At 37.2% G+C, this 25941-nt stretch overlaps 1 protein-coding gene across 5 annotated transcripts in view; it reads right to left on the bottom strand.

The window, feature by feature from the left end:
- The window catches only part of lrch1 (leucine-rich repeats and calponin homology (CH) domain containing 1), a 397155-nt gene that overhangs the window by 151891 nt on the left and 219323 nt on the right, over positions 1–25941 (bottom strand). For all 5 annotated transcript variants that reach the window (XM_051927322.1, XM_051927326.1, XM_051927324.1 and 2 more), the window contains exon 3: positions 9511–9637. In XM_051927322.1, coding sequence (XP_051783282.1) covers positions 9511–9637 — 127 coding nt within the window. The remainder of the gene's footprint in view (positions 1–9510; positions 9638–25941) is intronic.

Here is a 25941-nt window from a genome sequence, read left to right as displayed (position 1 = left end):
ATTTTGTTTCTCTTCTTGAACTTAATATTTGCACACATTGTGTAAAACAAAACACATAGGGTACCAGAGCAGATGCTGGGTGATATTAGGTCCTGATATTTGCAAAGCTGTGTCTGCATTTCAGGGTTAAAACTGTTTTAAGGCAAGAGATATATACTCTTCTAAGGAAGTGTAATATAATCCTGAGACACACATCTAAAGTTTGGTTATTAAACAGTTACCACTAAGTACACTGGACACCAAGAGGCAACTTGCAAGATTTAGGAAGTAACTCCAGTCTTAATTAGCCAAGACAAGCTGTGTATACAACAAATAACCTGCATGCTTTATAATAATGTGCCTCACAAATAAGTAATTCCGGTGTATGTGACATCTCAGCCCTCAACTGTTCTAACCATATAGGAAAGAAATGATGATCTACTTTTATATAATTTAAAACACAATTTCTGACAAACACTTTTTTGAAGACTTGCATACAGATCAACTTTGTGTGACTTTGTTAGCTTTTATAAGGCACCATTTGTGACTTCATTCATTCCTTCCTTCATGATGACACATATGCCCAATATTGAAATGCACACTGTACACAGAAATACGTACAAATGCAAATGCATAAACTACAGAGTCAAATGTACAGCATATATTGTACTATGAGACTGTATCTCATACTCTGCATACGTATACATTCCATAGGAAACTTTCATTAAACTGACTGTAAGACATCTGATATGCTTAAAATTACTTAATTTGCTAAGTACTAGAAAAAGAGACGCAGCTCTTTAAAAATTAAGGAGTTGTGCATTTGTGGGTACTAGACTGTGTAGTGAGTTTTTTGTGGGCATCATATCAGTATTGAATTTATGCACTCATTTTTTTATGGAACTGTTTGGCACCATCTTTGTGATGTTCTTGCTGTATGTTTCCAATTATATGTTTTCTCCAGTTACCCAGTATTTTACGTTTTTATTAATCTACTTCATCTTATTTTAAATTATTTATTTGAATTTAATTTTTATTCTTTCAATTTATTACTTGTGTTCTTATGTTTTTATGTAGCATTCTGAGTAAAAATGTGAAATCGATATTGTGTTATGCTAATAAGACCTAAAGAAAAAAGAATATTGTTTTACTGACATTTAAAAATGGAATATTTTATTATAGAATTAGTAAACTTGTAAAACATTTTCAGTTCACTGTTACCTATGATCACAGTAAAAAGTGTATTTTTTGAACTTCATTAAAACTGACATAACATTATTTTACAATTAAACTCTTTACAGGATACCCCAATGAAAAGACAAAAGTTAGAATATACTTACTTAGAAAAATGGACTAAAAGTTTAATTCAACTTTAAAGCAGATAACTGTAAATATGTTTTGTTCATCTTGCTACACTGCATGACCATGGCTGGGGAATCTAAACAAATTTTAATATAACAGAAGAAGGCAGACATGAATCAAGCACAAAAAGTGGAAAGGGGAAAAAAAATCTAAAACTATACAGTAAAGTTTTGTATTGTGCAGGAATAACCAGTTAAAGACTTGCTACATGTTTGAAAACAGTAGTATTTTAAAAAGATAGTAACAAAATTTCTTTTTTGCCCATAGAGTTTAAAACGCACAGTAAAAAGGTAAGTATTTTTTTCATATTCTAGAAAAATAAAGCAGTGTAACAATTAACAGTAATATATTTTCAAACAGCCTAACTAATCTTTATTCTTCTTATGTACCTTCTTTAATTTGAAGGTTGCTAACCATAGCTTTCCACTTCCCCTTATCTTCTGCATTTCTCTTTGCTTCCTCTATTTTTTCAATCCTGGCCAGTGTTTAATATAGTTATCTCACGTTCTTTGCCTTCCTTTGTCTCTGGTTCCACCCTATTCTTCCCTCAATAACCAACTGCACTGTTTTGCCACTTCAACCCTTCAACATATGTTAGTGAATCTCATCTTTCTTTCATCATATTCCCCGAAATACTCTTTTCTATAACCATCTACTTCATTTGCCACCTTCTCTGACTTTCAGCCTCTATATGGTTGCTTTCCCACATGTCCATGCATTGCTACCATAACAAAGGGAAGATGTATGCTCTCAGTAATTTCTTCTTAAGGTTAATAATCAAATTCCTTCTCAGGAATGTGTAGTCCCAGAAACTCTCCTTTGCTTTGCCATCTTTTTTATTTTTATCAAACAATTTCATGGTTCTGTATCTACAGTACCTTCCAATGTATTTATATTCTGTCACCTGCTCTGTCGAACCTCCACACTCATATTTATCTGTGATATTCCTTTCTTGTTTATCACCAAAACTTTAGTTTTCTTTGTATTCATTTTCATCTCGTATTCCTTACATGCTTTGTAGATCTCTTCTACTATCTTCTAGAAATCCCCCATCTTTGATGCAAATATTACAGTATAATCTGCTTAACATATGCTTGTAATCTCTTTTCCATTTATCTTTATCCTCTCATATCCATAACACCTCTTTTACCAAGAATTCACTATATATGTTTAATAGTACTGGTATGCATCCAGGGCTAACTCTTCTTTTAATATCCAATACTTCTGTCTTCAACCTTGCTTTTGGTTTCCAGTACAGTTTGGCTATAATTCTTTTCTTGTGAATCAGTATACCTATTGTGTCTAGTATTTCTAACTGTTTCTCATGTTTCACTCTATCAAAAGCTTTAACATCAATGAAGCACAATTTGTTTTCTATCATTCTTACCACTATCATCCGGAACATATAAAGTATATCCAATCAGCCAAGTTGAATTTCTTCCAGTTATTTCTTCCTGTTATCGGTGTTATTCTTGCTTTCATTACCTGCAACAGCACCTTCATGACATGTAATATCAAACTAATTGTTCTACAAATCTTCAGTCTTCCCTGTCTTAGATACTGGCAAAAAGGTATTCTTTAGAAAGTCTTCTGGGATTGTTGCTATTTCATATATTTATCAATCTTTTCGTACTTCTCGTTCTGTCTTCCCATATTACCTGTAGAAACTGCTGATATCCCATCATCTCTAGCTGCTTTATTCTTCTGCAATCTACCAATCAATTTCATTACTTCCTCCCCATATATTCTTTCCATCTCTTCCTCACCTGTCATCAGCATATCATACTTCTTCCTAAATCTTGCTTTACTCTATATTTTTTGATCTCACCTCTTTCAGTTTTCTTACTTTCAAGTCTCTTATGCTATTCCTAAATCTTTAAAGTACCAATATGTAATCAGTCTGGTTTATTTTAATGCCTTTTGGTGATATCATTGTATGTCGTCCACTCTCTTTCTGCTGGTACTAAATGTTTATGACTACCACATAATACTTCTTGAAAACTCTACCAACTTTGCTCCATTGTCAATTCTACTGCCTTTAAAAAAGTCCAATGACACTCTCGACCCTTCTATTTCCTACTTTAGCATTAAAATCTTCCATAATTATAAACTTATCTATAAACATCTTATTCAGTTTAATTACTTTCTTTACTTCTTTATAGCAGTATTTTTTTCTCCTCTTACTTTGCTGCTCATTTGGGGCATACAATTAGATTATTACTGTTTAGCTGAATGTACTCCTAGTGGACATGGTGGTAGGCCAGTGACTTCACACATTTTTGATTAAATTGACAGCCACTCCTTTGCTGCTTTCTTGTACTCCAGAATAGATCAACATGCATTACCAAACCGATCTTGGAACTGGTATTATAAATTCTCTCTCTTCTTTCCAAAGTGATTCTCTTTCCCCCATTATTTTCACTTTTATATTCTCCATCTCTTGAAACACAAAAGAAGTTCCCTGTAATGGAAATCCTTTCTCATTTTATATGGAAACATTCTGATAGTTACAATTAATTACTGGCTTCCCACTTACTGTACCTCCTCCTTAGGTACTCTACATTTTTCACTCATTCTTCTCCCTCTATTCTCCTATTCCTCTCCAAATATCAGATCATGATCAGACCTATGGCACATATATATTATAATACACATATATAAATACACACACACACATATATATATATATATATATATATATATATATATATATATATATATATATATATATATCTATACTAATAAAAGGCAAAGCCCTCACTGACTGACTCACTGACTGACTGACTGACTCACTCATCACTAATTGTCCAACTTCCCGTGTAGGTGGAAGGCTGAAATTTGGCAGGCTCATTCCTTACAGCTTACTTACAAAAGTTAGGCAGGTTTCATTTCGAAATTCTACGCATAATGGTCATAACTGGAACCTGTTTTTTGTCCATATACTCTAATGGAGGAGGCGGAGTCACGTATCGCGTCATCATGTATTACGCCTCCTACGTAATCACGTGAACTGAAAACGAGGAAGAGATTTACAGCACGAGTCAAACGCGGGAACGAAGGTAAATGACGTTAATTGTTGAGTGTCTTTTAATACTGTGTAATTGTTGAGTGTCTTTTAATACTGTGTAAGCATACATATTAACACGTGCAATTAAACGTGTGCATTTACGGGGTGATTTCTCAGGCTTAAAAGCTCGCCTTTTATTAAAAAGGTAAATGCAAACTCTTTTCATTCTGAAGGGCACAAACCACGTTAGATTTCAGCCGTTAAACGAGCAAAAATGTCGGTACACCAGATAATTAAGCGCAACATATTATCAGTTGTATTGTATGCTTACAATACATATAGAAATGTGTTAATCGTTAACTAATATTATGGGATGGTGTTTTTCGACTCGCGCCTTGATTTAAACGATTGCATGTCTTGGTGGGTTTGCGTAGCTTATTGTCAATATCTTTACACCTCTTTTTAAGACTTAATTTAAAAAGGTTTTCTTTTCTTCTTAATTAAAATTTAAAAGCAATACTTCACCGCTGCGAAGCCCCTCTAGCGCGGACGTCCGAGGTTCGATTACCGTAAGCGAGTGCAGTGAGTGTGTACGTCTGATGAGCGAAGAATAAGGGGGAAAGACGTGTCGCGTACTCTTTGCATTATTTGACAGTAAACTATTTTCATCCATTCTATGATCTGCTTCTCACAACTGAAGGCACCGTGGCTGATGTTACCTGACTTGCTGGCCAACCATAAGCGTTACCTGGTAGGTAACCACCCACTCACTTCACTCCCTTACGGGAATCGAACCTCGGACGTCAGCGCTAGAGGCGAAGCCCCTAAAATTGCGCCACGGCATGTGGTTCGTTTATTTGACAGCATGTAGATCGGGGTAATTACATTCACGGCATTCGTAGACTGATTCACAATCTGATTGTATGGGTGGTTACCTACCAGGTAACACTTATGGTTAGCCAGCAAGTCAGCTCGAAGTGATCACTCGAGTGAAGGCAGCTTCACAAAAAAACAGATCCTTAACAAACTGTTATTGGTATATTTTCCCTCAATTTTAAAAGGTTTTCTTTTCTTCTTAATAAAAATTTAAAAGCAGTACTTCGCCGGTGCGAAGCGCGGGGATTTGAGCGACTGACGCATACAGACATATTCATGAGTGCAGTTACTTCGGAAAGAAAGCACAGTGTAAACCTAAAGTTTAAATTAAGTTCATAGACCTACAAAAGGTTGCCATTGATTTGAGGCAAGATTGCTTTTCTCATGTACAACTATACGTTGCATTCTTAACAGTAAGCTTGCACGGCTTGGTCATATTACAACCGGAGTGCTGAACTGACAACGTCGTATACAAACAGAACTATAACAATCGTAATAAACAAACAAAAAAAAAAGCGAAGAACCGTTGGATTTAATAAAAAGGCTCCTTCCTTGGCGAAGCAAGGAAAAAGGAAGACCTTATATGGCGTTCGTTTATAAAACAGCGGAAAAGCTGTGTTAAGGCTGCTTCACAAAAAAACAGATCCTTAACAAATTGTTATTGGGATATTTTCCCTCAATTTAAAAAGCTTTTCTTCTTAATAAAAATTTAAAAGCAGTACTTCGTGGGGATTTAGATATAGATCTATATATATATATATATATATATATCTATATATATATATATATATATATATATATATATATATATATACATATACATACATACATACATACATACATACATACATACATATATATATATATATATATATATATATATATACAGTAATCCCTCGCTATATCGCGCTCCGCCTTTCGCGGCTTCACTCTATCGCGGATTTTATATGTAAGCATATTTAAATATATATCGCGGATTTTTTGCTGGTTTGCGGATTTCTGCGGACAATGGGTCTTTTAATTTCTTGTACATGCTTCCTCAGTTGGTTTGCCCAGTTGATTTCATACAAGGGACGCTATTGGCAGATGGCTGAGAAGAAACCCAACTTACTTTTCTCTCTCTCTCTTGCGCTGACTTTCTCTGATCCTGATGTAGGGGGATTGAGCAGGGGGGCTGTTTGCACACCTAGACGATAGGGACGCTAGTCTAAAAATGCTAAAAGATTATCTTCACGTTGCTATCTTCTGTGCAGCTGCTTCCTGAAGCGACATGCTGCACGGTGCTTCGCATACTTAAAAGTCGAAGGGCACATATTGATTTTTGATGTTTGTTTTTCTCTGTCTCTCTCTCTCTCTTTGTCTGCTCCTGACGGAGGGGGTGTGAGCTGCCGCCTTCAACAGCTTTGTGCCGGGGTGCTTCGCATACTTAAAAGCCAAACAGCCCTATTGATTTGTTTGCTTTGCTCTCTATCTTTCTGACAGTCACTGCTCCTGACGCGCACTCCTTTGAAGAGGAAGATATGTTTGCATTCTTTTAATTGTGAGACGGAAATGTCATTTCTGTCTTGTCATGGAGCACAGTTTAAACTTTTGAAAAAGAGACAAATGTTTGTTTACAGTATTTGAATAACGTTCCTGTCTCTCTACAACCTCCTGTGTTTCAGCGCAAATCTGTGACCCAAGCATGACAATATAAAAATAGCCATATAAACATATGGTTTCTACTTCACGGATTTTCTTATTTCGCGGGTGGCTCTGGAACGCAACCCCTGCAATGGAGGAGGGATTACTGTATATATATATATATATATATATATATATATATATATATATATATATATATATAGATGTATATAGAGATATAGATATACATATATAGATATAGATATATATATATATATATATATATATATATATATATATATATATATATATGTATGTGGGCGGTACGGTGGCGCAGTGGGTGGCGCTGCTGCCTCGCAGTTGGGAGATCTGGGGACCTGGGTTCGATTCCCGGGTCCTCCCTGCGTGGAGTTTGCATGTTCTCCCCGTGTCTACGTGGGTTTCCTCCGGGCGCTCCGGTTTCCTCCCACATTCCAAAGACATGCAGGTTAGGTGGATTGGCGATTCTAAATTGGCCCTAGTGTGTGCTTGGTGTGTGGATGTGTTTGTGTGTGTCCTGCGGTGGGTTGGCACCCTGCCCAGGATTGTTTCCTGCCTTGTGCCCTGTGTTGGCTGGGATTGGCTCCAGCAGACCCCCGTGACCCTGTGTTCGGATTCAGCGGGTTGGACAATGGATGGATGGATATATATGTATGTATGTCATATATATATATATATATATATATATGTAAGCTTATAAGTATTGCCTTACTTCTCTTTAAGAAAGGAAGATGTAATGATACTTGATTTTAACGATTCCATGTCTTGGTGGGTTTGCGTAGCTTATTGTCAATATCTTTACACCTGTGTTTAAGACTTATTGACTGAAACGGGCTTTCACGAAAAAAGTTAGGGCTTTGCTACAGGATACACCCTCCACAAGTTAAGGAAGTAAAAATAAAAGTGTATATTTCTGTTTTATTTAAACCTTTTAAGTTTGTATGCATAGCCCCATTTGGCTGTTTTAGTTTTTTTTTCTTTCTTCAGTAATATTTAATCTCCTTAAAGAAAAAGAACATATGCATTTTACTTTTTTTGTATCTCTTTAGTAATATTTTAGTGTAAAAGGATAACCAGTATTTAAACCTTTTATGTTACTTTATACATTTGTTTTACACAATGTTCAAAAATTAATAAGAAGGCTACATATTTTGGCAGCTGCTGCTTTAATTTTCAATGAAATGAAAAAAGCTCTCCAAGAGAAAACGTCAATGAAGAAGAAACAGTTTGCACTATCTAAAAAGGAGAAACCCTCATTTATAAAGGTTTGCTGCAGATGACTTAACTGAAAAAAAATTAATAGTTCCTATGTGTATAATACATATTTATCTATTTTACTTATGCCTTTATTCCAGCAACTTGCAACATCTGAGGTACAATTTGTTATATTACTTTTGTTTTTTGCAGCACAGGCAGGTGAAGTGACTTCCTCAGGGTCACACAGTGGTGTCAGTACCAGGATTTGAACTGACAAGCTCCGGGTTTGCTGAAATATTACTGAAGAAAGAAAAAAAAACGAAAACGGGCAAATAGGGCTATGCATACAAATGTCCATCCATCCATTATCCAACCCGCTATATCCTAAATACAGGAGCCAATAAGTAGATATGTATATATACAGTATATATATACATATATTATATATATATATATATATATGTGAATGTATGAATGTATGTATATATGTATGTCTATATTTATATGTATATATATATGTAGATATGTAAATTTGAATATGTATATATATATATGTATATGTGGATGTGTATAAGTATATATATGTATATCTAGATAAATACTCATGTACATGTGATTTCTCAGTTTTTTTATTTTTAATAAATTTGCAAAAACCTCAAGTAAACTTTTTTCACGCTGTCATTATGGGGTGTTGTGTGTGGAATTCTGAGGAAAAAAATGAATTTAATCCATTTAGGAATACGGCTGTAACATAACAAGAGGTGGAAAAAGTGATGCGCTGTGAATACATTCTGGATGCACTGTACATATATATATTTATTTTTGTGGACAGCTGGAACACCCTGAGTATGGAAGGACCGGGGGAGAGCATATTTTCAAGACTGTTTCTCCCCCAGACCGACTGAGGGCAGCCCACTTAGCTTACAGCAGGGCCATGGGTTATGAGCATGGAAGGTCAACCCTGCTGGGGCCCGTGGCTGATGCCCAGGGGCACATGGACTTTTATAGGGCTCTATTAGGCAGCACTAACGCCACACCCAGAAGTGCTGCTGGAAGAAGCTTGTTGAGCATCTGGATCCCTACTGGTTGCCCTATAAAAGGAGCCAGTCACCCCCACTCGATGACCCGAGTCTAAAGAAAGTGGACAAAGCTCTTGAGGAGGAGTGGAGGAGGAAGGACTGTTGGAAAAAGGGCTTGTGCTGGACTGTGTTCTGAACAAATAAACCGTGTCCTGCCTCTCTGTGTCAGAGATAGGGCGGCTGTACGTGCCCTGGTAGTCACTATATATACAGTATATACTAAGGAATAACTCATACACATACTGTAACTATAAAACTCAACTCAAGTTTATTCTGAGTTATGTCAGTATACAATTGGAACACAAGTAGAAACCCTCAAAAAGTAGAGGCCTCCAATGATTTACATACCAATTCCATTAAGTCCTTTAAATGGCCAAGTTCTTCTGGCAATGTACATAGTTTATTGTTACTTGCTATTAGGACTTTCAGTGGAAGACCACACAAGCACACTGGCAGTGCTGAGAGTTGATTTCGGCTGAAAGAGACAAAAATGAAAAAGCAAAGTGAAATACAGCAACTGAATGTTAAGTTACACTTCAAGAGAAGCACGAGGAAGAAATCACTTAATTTTATTGCATATTTATCTAAGGTACAATAATATTATCAGATAATAATGTCTATGTACATTATACTTTCTTTACATGCAATTGGGTATTAATTAGAAAGGGCGGTGTTACTCTCACATAGTTTATATACATACACAAACGCACATAGAGGGGTGGGTGAAAGTAGGTTTACAGTTGTGAGTGAGTGAGGCCAGCATTGTGATATTCTTTTGAGTTTCCTCGTATATACACACACACACGCATATGTATATATATATATATATATATATATTGTGGCTGGCGGCTTATGCACCAACAACCAGACACTGGCAGTTCCAAACTACACACGGTTTATTTACAGAATTCTCCCGCACACAACACAGTGTCCCCTGCACCAAACACCCTTCTTAAGTCCGCGCCTCTGAATGATCCTTCCTTCACCACCTCTGCTTCTCTCTCCCGAGCATTGTCTTCTTCCTCCCGACTCCGGCTCTCGACTGGAGGAAGGCAACCTCTTTTATATCCACCCAGATGTGCTCCAGGTGCCCTCTGACGATCTACCTGCAGGACTTCCTGGTGTGGCAGAAGTGCTGAATGAGCACCTAGAAGCACTCTGGGTGTCCCTGGTATTCCTTCTGGCAGCACTTCCAGGTGTGGCGGAAGTGCTGACATCCAGGGCTCCTCAACCCTCCCGGCACCCCCTTGTGGTGGGCCACGGGCCCCAATAGGGTTGAGCTTCCATGTTCGGTTCCCGTGGCCCACATACAGACCGGGGAAGGAATAATCCCTCTCCCAGTCCTTCCAGGCTGGGCATAAGCCCTCAGCTGACCACCACTATATATATATATATATATATATATACACATATATACAGTGGAACCTCGGGTCACGACCATAATTCGTTCCAAAACTCTGGTCGTAACCCAATTTGGTCGTGACCCGATGTAATTTCTCCCATAGAATTGTATGTAAATACAATTAATCCTTTCCAGACCGTACAAACTGTATGTATATATATATATATATATATATATATATATATATATATATATATATATATATATATATATATATACACACAGTGGGGCAAAAAAGTATTTAGTCAGCCACCAATTGTGCAAGTTCTCCCACTTAAGAAGATGAGAAAGGCCTGTAATTTTCATCATAGGTATACCTCAACTATGAGAGACAAAATGAGAAAAAAAAATCCAGAAAATCACATTGTCTGATTTTTGAAGAATTTATTTGCAAATTATGGTGGGAAAAAAAGTATTTGGTCACCTACACCACAAGCAAGATTTCTGGCTCTCACAGACCTGTAACTTCTTCTGTAAGAGGTTCCTCTGTGCTCCACTCGTTACCTGTATTAATGGCACCTATACATACATACATACATATATCTCTCTCTCTCTCTCTCTCTATATTATATATATATATATATATATATATATATATATATATATATATATACACACACACATATATACATATATACATATATATATATATATATATATATATATATATATATATATATATATATACATATACATATATATATATATATATATATATATATATATATATATATATATACATATATATATACATATATATATATATATATATATATATATATATACATATATATATACATATATATATACATATATATATATATATATATATATATATATATATATATATATAGAGAGAGAGAGAGAGAGAGAGAGAGAGAGAGAGAGAGAGAGATACTTACATATTCATATATAGAGTACTGTGCAAAAGTTTTAGGCAGGTGTGCAAAAATGCTGTAAACAAATAATGCTTTCAAAAATGGAAGTGTTAATCATTTATTTTCATCAATCAACAAAATGCAGTGAATGAACAAAAGAGAAATCTAAATCAAACCAATATTTGGTGTGACCACCCTTTGCCTTCAAAACAGCATCAATTCTTCTAGGTACACTTGCACACAGTTTTTGAAGGAACTCGGCTGGTAGGTTGTTCCAAACATCTTGGAGAACTAACCACAGATCTTCCTCACATCCTTCTGTCTCTTCATGTAATCCCAGACACACTCGATGATGTTGAGATCAGGGCTCTGTGGGGGCCATACCATCACTTCCAGGACTTCTTGTTCTTCTTTACGCTGAAGATAGTTCTTAATGACTTTGGCTGTATGTTTGGGGTCATTGTCCTGATGCAGAATAAATTTGGGGCCAATCATACGCCTCCCTGATGGTATTGCATGATGGATAAGTATCTGCCTGTATTTCTCAGCATTGAGAACACCATTAATCCTGACCAAATCTCCAACTCCATTTGCAGAAATGCAGCCCCAAACGTTCAAGGAACCTCCACCATGCTTCACTGTTGCCTGCAGACACTCATTGTACCGCTCTCCAGACCTTCGACGAACAAACTGCCTTCTGCTACAGCCAAATATTTCAAATTTTGACTCATCAGTCCAGAGCACCTGCTGCCATTTTTCTGCACCCCAGTTCCTATGTTTTCGTGCATACTTGAGTCGCTTGGCCTTGTTTCCATGTCGGAGGTATGGCTTTTTGGCTGCAACTCTTCCATGAAGACCACTTCTGGCCAGACTTCTCCGGACAGTAGATAGGTGTACCTGGGTCCCACTGGTTTCTGCCAGTTCTGAGCTGATGGCACTGCTGGACATCTTCTGATTTCGAAGGGTAATAAGCTTGATGTGTCTTTCATCTGCTGCACTAAGTTTCCTTGGCCGACCACTGCGTCTATGATCCTCAACGTTGCCCGTTTCTTTGTGCTTCTTCAAAAGAGCTTGAACAGCACATCTTGAAACCCCAGTCTGCTTTGAAATCTTTGTCTGGGAGAGACCTTGCTGATGCAGTATAACTACCTTGTGTCTTGTTGCTGTGCTCAATCTTGCCATGACATGAAACTGTCTTCCACAACCTCACCTTGGTAGCAGAGTTTGGCTGTTCCTCACCCAGTTTTAAGCCTCCTACACAACTGTTTCTGTTTCAGTTAATGACTGTGTTTCAACCTACGTGTGACATTGATGATCATTAGCACCTGTTTGGTATAATTGGTTGATCATACACCTGACTATAATCCTACAAAATCCCTGACTTTGTGCAAGTGTACCTATAAGAATTGATGCTACTTTGAAGGCAAAAGGTAGTAACACCAAATATTGATTTGATTTAGATTTTTCTTTTGTTCGCTCACTTTGCATTTTGTAAATTGATAACAATAAACAATCATTATTTATATTTCTGAAAGCATTCTTTGTTTACAGCATTTTTTCACACCTGCCTAAAACTTTTGCACAGTACTGTATATACAGGTGCTGGCCATAAAATTAGAATATCATGACAAAGTTGATTTATTTCAGTAACTAGCAAAATACCCGCGCTTCGCAGCGGAGAAGTACTGTGTTAAAGAGGTTATGAAAAAAAAAGGAAACATTTTAAAAATAACGTAACATGATTGTCAATGTAATTGTGTTGTCATTGTTATAACTGTTGCTGTCTTTTATATATATATATATATATATATATATATATATATATATATATATATATATATATTATATATATAATATACACACACACATAAACATTTATATACATATACATATATATACATATCTACATATACACATCTACATATATATACACACATACATAAAGACACACATAAGACTTACTGACTGAAACGGGCTTTCATTGACAATCATGTTACGTTATTTTTAAAATGTTTCCTTTTTTTTTTCATAACCTCTTTAACACAGTACTTCTCCGCTGCGAAGCGCGGGTATTTTGCTAGTATATATATATATACATATACACACATACATGCAGTTTTAATAACACAGAAATCAATATAAACATTAACATCATTATCATATGAGAATATGAAGTAATATATAAGAAGCACATTTCATATAAATATAAATTATTAAACAGTAAAATCTTGTTCTGTAATTTGCTACCGTGGCAATTTGTGTGTCTGTCCAGGATTTTAAATGACCTGTAGCTCGCAAACCGTTTCACCTATACACTTGAAATGTGGTACACATATAGTACGTCACGTCTACTATCCGCTTTATGGGTGATGATTGTTTTACTCTTTTTATCTTTATTTTATTTTATTGTAGAATCAACTCCTATCTGCGCACAGCAGGGCAGCCGTGGGCGGATGCGTATGGTGTATTCACTCCATGTTATCGTGCATTGCGCTGTCAGTGGTATTTTGATAAAAGAATTTGAACAACATATAAGAAGCGTATAAATTATTAAACAGTAAAACATTAACATTTAAGAAGTAAAGTTACATTAAGTACTACTGCAGTGCCTTCGGGTATACCTCATTTTTTGTTTGCCCATTACATGCTTAAATGTATACATTTTTTGGTGCACCTACCGGAGAACACGCGACATATAACCGAGCGTGGGAGAAGCATGGATTTTAAACACGCGTTGAGTTCATCTGCTGGTCTCCCTCGTGGAATAACTGGTAATGTTTGACTAAAATCTACAGCGAGTAAAACGACATTACCTCGTATTTTTTTTTTTACGATCTCTGAGATCTTGCTTTTTTCGGTTCAAGGCTTCATAAGCTCTTTTATGTTGTATGGTGTACTTATCCCAAACCATCATCTTTGAATGTTGCAAGACTTTCGCCTTGTATGTAGATCGGGGTAATTACATTCATTGCATTCCTAGTCTGAATCACAATCTGATTGTATGGGTGGTTACCTGGCACTGTAGGGTTGCCACCCGTCCTTTAAAATACGGAATCGTGCCGCGTTTGAGAATGAAATTGCGCGTCCCGTTTTGAATCAATACTGGACGGGATTTATCCCGTATTTTTTTTATCATTTTTTTTTTTTAAAGCAGCGTCTCATGCAAATTATCCCACACGCATTTTATGAAGATGCCTCCTTTCCTACTTTTGATTGGGTAATACTTGATGTCATCGTTAGTTTGATTGGTGTTTTTAACTGTCCAGTGAGGAGGGCGTGTCTTTTAAGTACAGTCTGCAAAGTGTTGGCACTGAGATGTGGCGTCAGCGCCATAGTTGAAGCCCCTAACGTTGCGGTCAGCAAGTCGGCTAACATCCGCCATGTGCCGTCTTTCAGTTGCGAGAAGCAGATCATAGAATGGTTGAAACTGTTGCCCCTAACGTTGCGCCACGGCGTGTGGTTCGTTTATACCTCGTGTGTTCTCATTAAACTTTTATCTCGCGAATATGTTATTGCAATCCGCAGCAGGAGCGTTTCTATAAACTTAATTTAAAGTTACGTTTTACACCGTGCTTTCTTTCCCTTATGAACATGCTTGTATGCTTAACTCGCTCCGTTCTCAATTGTTTAATTAATTTTTTGCTCTTAGCTGTTCGCGGCTCTTCCTCCATTTCCCCCTACTTCGTTCTTTTATCTCGCGAATATGTTATTGCAATCCTTAACGGGAGCGTTTCAATAAACCGATTGAAAATAGTTTTGCATTTACCTTTTTAGTAAAAGGCGAGCTTTTAAGCCTGAGAAATCACCCCGTAAATGCACACGTTTAATTGCACATGTGTTAATATGTATGCTTACACAGTATTAAAAGACAGTCAAAAATTAACGTCATTTACCTTCGTTCCCGCGTGTGACTCGTGCTGTAAATCTCTTCCTTGTTTTTAGTTCACGTGATTATGTAGGAGGCGTGATGACACGATACGTGACTCCGCCTCCTCCATTACAGTGTATGGACAAAAAATATGTTCCAGTTATGACCATTACGCTTTGAATTTCGAAATGAAACCTGCCTAACTTTTGTAAGTAAGCTGTAAGGAATGAGCCTGCCAAATTTCAGCCTTCCACCTACACGGGAAGTTGGAGAATTAGTGATGAGTGAGTCAGTGAGTCAGTCAGTCAGTCAGTGAGGGCTTTGCCTTTTATTATTATAGATTCCATTCAAAAAGTGAAACTTGTATATTAGATTCATTCATTACACACAGACTGATGTATTTCAAATGTTTAGTTCTTTTAATTTTGATGATTATAACTGACAACTAATGAAAGTCCCAAATTCAGTATCTCGGAAAATTAGAATATTGTGAAAAGGTTCAAAATTGAAGACACCTGGTGCCACACTCTAATCAGCTAATTAACTCAAAACACCTGCAAAAGCCATTAAATGGTCTCTCAGTCTAGTCCTGTAGGCTACACTGTAGGGAAGACTGCTGACTTGACAGTTGTCCAAAAGACGACCATTGGCACCTTGCACAAGGAGGGCAAGACACAAAAGGTCATTGCTAAAGAGGCTGGCTGTTCACAGAGCTCTGTGTCCAAGCACATTAATAGAGAGGCGAAGGGAAGGACAAGATGTGGTAGAAAAAAGTGTACAAGCAATAGGGATAACCGTACCCTGGAGAGGATTGTGAAACAAAACCCATTCAAAAATGTGGGGGAGATTCACAAAGAGTGGACTGCAGCTGGAGTCAGTGCTTCAAGAACCACCACGCACACACGTATGCAAGACATGGGTTTCAGCTGTCGCATTCCTTTTGTCAAGCCACTCTTGAACAAGAGACAGCGTCAGAAGCGTCTTGCCTTTGGACTGCTGCTGAGTGGTCCAAAGTTATGTTCTCTGATGAAAGTAAATTTTGCATTTCCTTTGGAAATCAAGGTCCCAGAGTCTGGAGGAAGAGAGGAGAGGCACAGAATCCATGTTGCTTGAGGTCCAGTGTAAAGTTTCCACAGTCAGTGATGGTTTGGGGTGCCATATCATCTGCTGGTGTTGGTCCATTGTGTTTTCTGAGGTCCAAGGTCAACGCAGCCGTCTACCAGGAAGTTTTAGAGCACTTCATGCTTCCTGCTGCTGACGAACATTATGGAGATGCAGATTTCATTTTCCAACAGGACCTGGCACCTGCACACAGTGCCAAAGCTACCAGTATCTGGTTTAAGGACCATGGTATCCCTGTTCTTGATTGGCCAGCAAACTTGCCTGACCTTAACCCCATAGAAAATCTATGGGGTATTGTGAAGAGGAAGATGCAATACGCCAGACCCAACAATTCAGAAGAGCTGAAGGCCACTATCAGAGCAACATGGGCTCTCATAACACCTGAGCAGTGCCACAGACTGATCGACTCCATGCCATGCCGCATTGCTGCAGTAATCCAGGCCAAAGGCGCCCCAACTAAATATTGAGTGCTGTACATGCTCATACTTTTCATGTTCATACCTTTCAGTTGGCCAACATTTCTAAAAATCCTTTTTTTGCATAGGTCTTAATTGATATTCTAATTTTCCGAGATACTGAATTTGGGACTTTCATTAGTTGTCAGTTATAATCATCAAAATTAAAAGAAATAAACATAGGGAGTCTTTCTGAAACACTGAAAGAGAAGGGGCCAAAAATATAGAAAATGGTGAAAAACCATCTATGTTTAAATTAGAGTAAGGCAGCATGTACAACATGTTATTTGAGCTTTTGAACAGAAATTATGGTGTAATAAAACATTACAGCCATCAAATGGAAAATAAGAGGATAGGAAAAATGTAAAAAAAGGAATGGAATGTTTTAAATATAGGCACCAAAATACAAAATATAGGAGAGACGAGTTAAAGAAATCTATAATAATAAAAGGCAAAGCCCTCACTGACTGGCTGACTGACTCACTGACTCACTCATCACTAATTCTCCAACTTCCCGTGTAGGTGGAAGGCTGAAATTTGGCAGGCTCATTCCTTACAGCTTACTTACAAAAGTTAGGCAGGTTTCATTTCGAAATTCAAAGCGTAATGGTCATAACTGGAACATATTTTTTGTCCATACACTGTAATGGAGGAGGCGGAGTCACGTATCGCGTCATCACGCCTCCTACGTAATCACGTGAACTAAAAACAAGGAAGACATTTACAGCACGAGTCACACGCGGGAACGAAGGTAAATGACGTTAATTTTTGACTGTCTTTTAATACTGTGTAAGCATACATATTAACACATGTGCAATTAAACGTGTGCATTTACGGGGTGATTTCTCAGGCTTAAAAGCTCACCTTTTATCAAACGCGGGAACAAAGGTAACTGACGTTGTTCACTGTCTTTTAATACTGTGTAACCATACATATTAACACATGTCCAATTAAACGTGTGCATTTACGGGGTGATTTCTCAGGCTTAAAAGCTTGCCTTTTACTAAAAAGGTAAATGCAAAACTATTTTCAATCAGTTTATTGAAACGCTCCCATTAAGGATTGCAATAACATATTCGCGAGATAAAAGAACGAAGTAGGGGGAAATGGAGGAACAGCCGCAAACAGCGAAGAGCAAAAAATTAATTAAACAATTGAGAACGGAGCGAGTTAAGCATACAAGCATGTTCATAAGGGAAACAAAGCACTGTGTAAAACGTAAGTTTCAATTAAGTTTATAGAAACGCTCCCGCTGCGGATTGCAATAACATATTCGCGAGATAAAAGTTTAATGAGAAGACACGAGGTATAAACGAACCACACGCCGTGGCGCAACGTTAGGGGCAACAGTTTCAACCATTCTATGATCTGCTTCTCGCAACTGAAAGACGGCACATGGCGGATGTTAGCCGACTTGCTGACCGCAACGTTAGGGGCTTCAACTATGGCGCTGACGCCACATCTCAGTGCCAACACTTTGCAGACTGTACTTAAAAGACACGCCCTCCTCACTGGACAGTTAAAAACACCAATCAAACTAACGATGACATCAAGTATTACCCAATCCAAAGTAGGAAAGGAGGCATCTTCATAAAATGCGTGTGGGATGATTTGCATGAGACGCTGCTTTAAAAAAAAAAATGATAAAAAAAATACGGGATAAATCCCGTCCAGTATTGATTCAAAACGGGACGTGCAATTTCATTCTCAAACGCGGCACGATTCCGTATTTTAAAGGACGGGTGGCAACCCTACAGTGCCAGGTAACCACCCATACAATCAGATTGTGATTCAGACTAGGAATGCAATGAATGTAATTACCCCGATCTACATACAAGGCGAAAGTCTTGCAACATTCAAAGATGATGGTTTGGGATAAGTACACCATACAACATAAAAGAGCTTATGAAGCCTTGAACCGAAAAAAGCAAGATCTCAGAGATCGTAAAAAAAAAAATAGGAGGTAATGTCGTTTTACTCACTGTACATTTTAGTCAAACATTACCAGTTATTCCACGAGGGAGACCAGCAGATGAACTCAACGCGTGTTTAAAATCCATGCTTCTCCCACGCTTGGTTATATGTCGCGTGTTCTCGGGTAGGTGCACCAAAAAATGTATACATTTAAGCATGTAATGGGCAAACAAAAAATGAGGTATACCCGAAGGCACTGCAGTAGTACTTCATGTAACTTTACTTCTTAAATGTTAATGTTTTACTGTTTAATAATTTATACGCTTCTTATATGTTGTTCAAATTCTTTTATCAAAATACCACTGACAGCGCAATGCACGATAACATGGAGTGAATACACCATATGCATCCGCCCACGGCTGCCCTGCTGTGCGCAGATAGGAGTTGATTCTACAATAAAATAAAATAAAGATAAAAAGAGTAAAACAATCATCACCCATAAAGCGTGTGTGTGTGTATATATGTGTATATATATATATGTTGATATGTGGATGTGTACAGTGGTGTGAAAAACTATTTGCCCCCTTCCTGATTTCTTATTCTTTTGCATGTTTGTCACACAAAATGTTTCTGATCATCAAACACATTTAACCATTAGTCAAATATAACACAAGTAAACACAAAATGCAGTTTGTAAATGGTGGTTTTTATTATTTAGGGAGAAAAAAAAATCCAAACCTACATGGCCCTGTGTGAAAAAGTAATTGCCCCCTGAACCTAATAACTGGTTGGGCCACCCTTAGCAGCAATAACTGCAATCAAGCGTTTGCGATAACTTGCAATGAGTCTTTTACAGCGCTCTGGAGGAATTTTGGCCCACTCATCTTTGCAAAATTGTTGTAATTCAGCTTTATTTGAGGGTTTTCTAGCATGAACCGCCTTTTTAAGGTCATGCCATAGCATCTCAATTGGATTCAGGTCAGGACTTTGACTAGGCCACTCCAAAGTCTTCATTTTGTTTTTCTTCAGCCATTCAGAGGTGGATTTGCTGGTGTGTTTTGGGTCATTGTCCTGTTGCAGCACCCAAGATCGCTTCAGCTTGAGTTGACGAACAGATGGCCGGACATTCTCCTTCAGGATTTTTTGGTAGACAGTAGAATTCATGGTTCTATCTATCACAGCAAGCCTTCCAGGTCCTGAAGCAGCAAAACAACCCCAGACCATCACACTACCACCACCATATTTTACTGTTGGTATGATGTTCTTTTTCTGAAATGCTGTGTTCCTTTTACGCCAGATGTAACAGGACATTTGCCTTCCAAAAAGTTCAACTTTTGACTCATCAGTCCACAAGGTATTTTCCCAAAAGTCTTGGCAATCATTGAGATGTTTCTTAGCAAAATTGAGACGAGCCCTAATGTTCTTTTTGCTTAACAGTGGTTTGCGTCTTGGAAATCTGCCATGCAGGCCGTTTTTGCCCAGTCTCTTTCTTATGGTGGAGTCGTGAACACTGACCTTAATTGAGGCAAGTGAGGCCTGCAGTTCTTTAGACGTTGTCCTGGGGTCTTTTGTGACCTCTCGGATGAGTCGTCTCTGCGCTCTTGGGGTAATTTTGGTCGGCCGGCCACTCCTGGGAAGGTTCACCACTGTTCCATGTTTTTTGCCATTTGTGGATAATGGCTCTCACTGTGGTTCGCTGGAGTCCCAAAGCTTTAGAAATGGCTTTATAACCTTTACCAGACTGATAGATCTCAATTACTTCTGTTCTCATTTGTTCCTGAATTTCTTTGGATCTTGGCATGATGTCTAGCTTTTGAGGTGCTTTTGGTCTACTTCTCTGTGTCAGGCAGCTCCTATTTAAGTGATTTCTTGATTGAAACAGGTGTGGCAGTAATCAGGCCTGGGGGTGGCTATGGAAATTGAACTCAGGTGTGATACACCACAGTTAGGTTATTTTTTAACAAGGGGGCAATTACTTTTTCACACAGGGCCATGTAGGTTTGGATTTTTTTTCTCCCTAAATAATAAAAACCACCATTTAAAAACTGCATTTTGTGTTTACTTGTGTTATATTTGACTAATGGTTAAATGTGTTTGATGATCAGAAACATTTTGTGTGACAAACATGCAAAAGAATAAGAAATCAGGAAGGGGGCAAATAGTTTTTCACACCACTGTATATATATATATATATATATATATATATATATATATATATATATATATATATATATGTAGATATGTATATATATGTGTATATGTATATGTATATATATGTTTATATGTGTGTGTGTGTATTTTATATATATAAAACACAGCAACACTCATAACAATGACAACACAATTACATTGACAATCATGTTACGTTATTTTTAAAATGTTTCCTTTTTTTTTCATAACCTCTTTAACACACTACTTCTCCGCTGCGAAGCGCGGGTATTTTGCTAGTGTTGAATAAAAACAATAAATGCTGTATAATGTCAGTCAATATATACTGTAAATATATAACATAGCGGGTTGGATAATGGATGGATGGAAAGTCACTTACTCTGCAGCAGTGGTTCTCAAGTTCCTTCTCTGTTTACCACTGTGGCTGCAGGATTTTATTCAAACCAGTTTCACAAATTAATGAGACAATCTTATGATTTACTGTCCAATTCGCTGGACATATTTCTCAACTCATTTTGCAATAGAAAAGAACTCTTCTATGTTATATTGAGAGGAAACTCAAATATTTTTACAATAGCTTTAATCTTTACCATCCTTCTACTATTTTCTTTTTTAATTCCCCTTTTTCTGTGGAGTTTGTGCCAATAAATGTATCCAAATAATAACAATTAGTGACAGGCAATGCAGAGACAGGTGGAAATGACACTGAATGCTAAAAGGAGAGCAGGAGCTTCAGGATCATGTACGTTCATTTGCTTGTATTACTTACTATAGACAATACATAAAAATTGTTGATATTTCCAAATGCATTTAGAAATTTAATAGCACTTATTTCCCAACAGCATTAAAAGGATTATAGCACCAAAGGAGACAACGTACTGAATCAAATCTATGCAAGCATTTACAGTATCCCTTCTTCATCCCAATGTCTTTAAGAGTCTCAGAACTCGACAGGTGCGAAAATAGTATTTTCAGTTAAAACAAGAAGTTAAAATGTATTTTGATGGGTTAACAAGTGAGGCATTTTCACACAGCACAAGTTGACAAAGAATGATTTCCCAGCATTATATGATGGACAGACCATCATTGTGATCCTGTAAAGTGCAATGCAAACAACCATACTAAAATGTGCCAATCCCCAATGCAGTTTATGCATATTGTAATGTCAGGGAAGTGGAGACTCTGAGGCTAGGGATCTGTGCCGGCAATCAGAAGGTTGCTGGATCAAATCCCATAAATACCAGAAGTGACTCTACTCTGTTGGGCCCCTGAGCAAGGCCATTAACTTGAAATCGCTCTGTCCTGAGTATGACATTAATCTGCATCCAGCACTGCAAACAGGTGCGGCAATGCGCTGCAATCAGGGCATGCTTCCAACCTTTCTCTCTCTCATTTTGGTATCAGTACGGAGGTGTGAAAGCTCATATTGGCACCAAAGTCAGCCAGTATCAATCAAACACTAGTCAGCAGTGATCCTTGTAGAATGACACATCACCTAGTTCAGAAAAAAATCCTGCACTCTAATTTTGTGATTAAAGCTAATCTGAGCTAATCAACATACTAAACCCTGAATTCATGCCTTCTATAGTCTGACTACTCTGTTTAGTAAGGAGTACCACCTTATCATATGTGTAGTTAAACAATTTTATATGCTTTAGTTTGCTACATGTTTTTGCATAAATGAACAAGCACCAATTTTTATTTATTCATACTTATTAATGCATTCTCACTTATTAATGGATTCTCTGTATGGAAGCAATATCTAATCATTCACTTACTGAACACATTTAACCCTGTTTTATGCTCACATAAAACCAAACTCATCCCAGTTGTATTGAACACAAAGCAGAAATCAACACTAACACTTACAACCATGCTTAATCAACTAAATACAATATTAACCACATTTAAAAACAGTCACGAGTCTATAACAATATGGACTCTTTTCTACTTGTGCTCATTGCACATAGAAACAGGTTTATAAGCTTGATTATATTTTCTGCAGATTAATTTAGGAACTTGTTTTAAGTAGTCTGTTTGACTATGAGAAGTAAATCGAATTTTTATAGATAGATAGATAGATAGATAGATAGATAGATAGATAGATAGATAGATAGATAGATAGATAGATAGATAGATAGATAGATAGATAGATAGATAGATAGATAGATAGATAGATAGATAGATAGAGTATACAAAGGAAGTTAAAAGTTTAATTTTAAAGAATCAGGAAAAAAAAACACTTACCTCAGGTTTAAGTATGTTAACATTTGCAAACTGGCAATGGCATCTGGAATGACTTTAATACAGTTGTGATACAAGTTTAATACTTCCAGGGAGACATAATTACACACTTCAATTGGAATCTCAGTCAGCCGGTTCTTGGATAGGTCTAGCATGAAAGAAATAATAAATTTTAAATAAATCCCAAAATCTGTAATAGTCATGAACTTTATAAAACATCTTTTCAGAATCATCTAGGATAATGTCTAGGCTAGGGTTTACATAGTTTTCCATTCACCTCTTATTAAGTAAAGTCATGCAAGAGAACTGTTTAGTTTATACAAACATTTGTGGAGAAAAACAATATTTTTACTAGCAACCTTAAATGGAGAGGTAGGTGAAAAGCTTCATGCACAGAACAGTACAAAATGGAATTAAAAAATATACTAAATTGTCTTAGAATGACCCATAACCTTATAATTAGAAGACTGTATGTACAGTAGCTCTTTCTCAACCTAGCATCTGGGAGGATTGTTTTCAGCTATGTAACATAAAATAGTGGATCCACAGTGGATACAGATTTTAAGCCCAACTAATTCCACAATCAGTGCATCATTGTTCTTTGAAACAACCACTGATCTAAAAGGTTCCTTTCATCAAGAAAGAAGTTAGGCTAAGGGTTTGAAGGTATGGTCACATTGACTAACAGAGAACATTAAATCAAAAGAGGTGTGCTAAGAAGACACCATAAATATGGTAGAAAATCCAGGGATGAAGCTCTGCCATTCTCTTAGCAATACCAAAGAGCACAGAGCAAGCAGAAAAAAACTTCATGAATGACTGACATTTTGCAATAGGCAAAAAAGTGATGACCATTGCTGTCAGAAAACAACACATGACTAAAAATATTAGGCTGTTTGGCTGATTTCTATGTAAAGTTACTTGTCTTTTAACACAAGAGATTACATAAATGTCTCCATGAATCTTAACTGGTAATTAACTAAATCGAGGCAGTGCAAAGAGGTTAATGGAAAAAAAAAGGAGTTTTGTTTGTGGAGGTCAAAATTTCACACCACCTGTAATGAGGACAAAGGAGCATGAATACCTGTTTAAAAGGACCGGTGGGTCAAGGGAACATGGCTTGATGCATTTGTATTGTGCGTATCTATCATTTTCTGTTTCATTACCCCATATGTTTGGTGAGAACCTGAGAAAGTCACTAAAACTACCAGCAGTCCAATTGTAAAAATACACAAACAGCTCTGGTATGCTAACTGTAAAACAAATTGAGACTGAGTCTACTATAAAATGGTTCTATATACTACCATATAAAGTAGACCAAACTTCCAAACACAACATATTCTGTAGATAAAGACTGAGTATCAAAACATTAATTGGTTCAAAATAAAATACAACTTTACAGTTTTCTTTGAACAATACTAGTCATTAATCTACATTTGAAACGCTTTCTTTCATGGTATCAAAGAAATGTACATATTTTATTATTACAAAAACTCAAATTTCAAAGACTTTCTCATGTTTAATTTTATTTTCCTTATAGACTAGGGGGCTTTGCCCCCTGCTCGCTACACTTGCCAACCCCCCAGGCCTGCACTACGCACCAGCCACTTTGCATCTCTGCCGGTCGTGTTGTGAAGAGGGGGGCTGAACGCATCCCAGGGAGACGCGGTTGCTCCTCCGAAATCCCCTCTTAAATGGTGATACAATGGGAAACAAATAGTTTTTTTTTTTTTTTTTTACTTCTTCTTTGCTCTATCAGCTGCTGGCTTGCTGCTGCTGCCATGCTGCGTGATCTGCATCTCGCGTGGCATTTCAAACATTTAAAAATCTGTACAGCAACTGCCCTTTTGTCTCATTGCATTGTCTGTCTTCTCCCCCAGACATCCTCTACTCCTGTTGGGGGTCCCGCTCCTGAAGTGTGCCCTTATGAAGAGGAAGATTTTCTATTCTTTTAATTGAGAGACGGCACTATCCCCTCCGACTACACACAGAGCTCGTTTCACTCCTGAAAGAGACTTATGTTTGTTTGAAGTATTTGAATAATGTTTCTGTCTGTAAAATCTCCTGTGTATCTGTGCAGGTCTGTGACCTAAGCGTGGTAGCGTATGTGGATTCAACTTTCACCAAACAACAAATCTTTTAATTTTTGCAGATACGCCTCTTCATTAGGAAGATACACTACTTTTCCCTGATGGCAGCATGAATTAGACAATCTACAAGTCTCTGTGTCTCAAGTTTCTTTAGGTATTGACCCAAGTGATTTATATAAAAAATGTAAATGTTCGTTTGTTCAAGACCTTAAATCTCCGAAAGTTCTTCACCGATTGCTTTGAAATTTTGACACAACGTTGCATTCGAATACGCACGTGTTTTTATATACAAATTATATAGATGTCACACCTGTGACAGGTAAAAACATGCTTTTTTTAAAAACACAGCGCCATCTGTTGGACGTAAAAGCAACACACGCTATACCAAAATATTTTATGATTCTGTTTCAATGTTTCGATCAAATACATTTGTAAGTACGTGAATAAAGGCAGCGACATGGCAGTTTTTGGCATGCAACCAGAAAGAAGTGATAGGAATGCAGTTATACATATCGATGAAATCGCACAGTATTAGGCTGGAAGATACATAAGCAGCAATGAAACTGTATAGCGAAGTCTTTCATTTCCCATACATGAACGAAGTGCAGATGCTGTTCACTTAGCAGTACATCTAGAA

This window comes from Erpetoichthys calabaricus, chromosome 4 (genome assembly GCF_900747795.2).
Source record: "Erpetoichthys calabaricus chromosome 4, fErpCal1.3, whole genome shotgun sequence".
NCBI classification, from domain to species: Eukaryota; Metazoa; Chordata; class Cladistia; order Polypteriformes; family Polypteridae; genus Erpetoichthys; species Erpetoichthys calabaricus.
The sequence above is the reverse complement of the archived record's forward strand: the minus strand, read 5'-3'. Positions and strand labels throughout refer to the sequence as shown.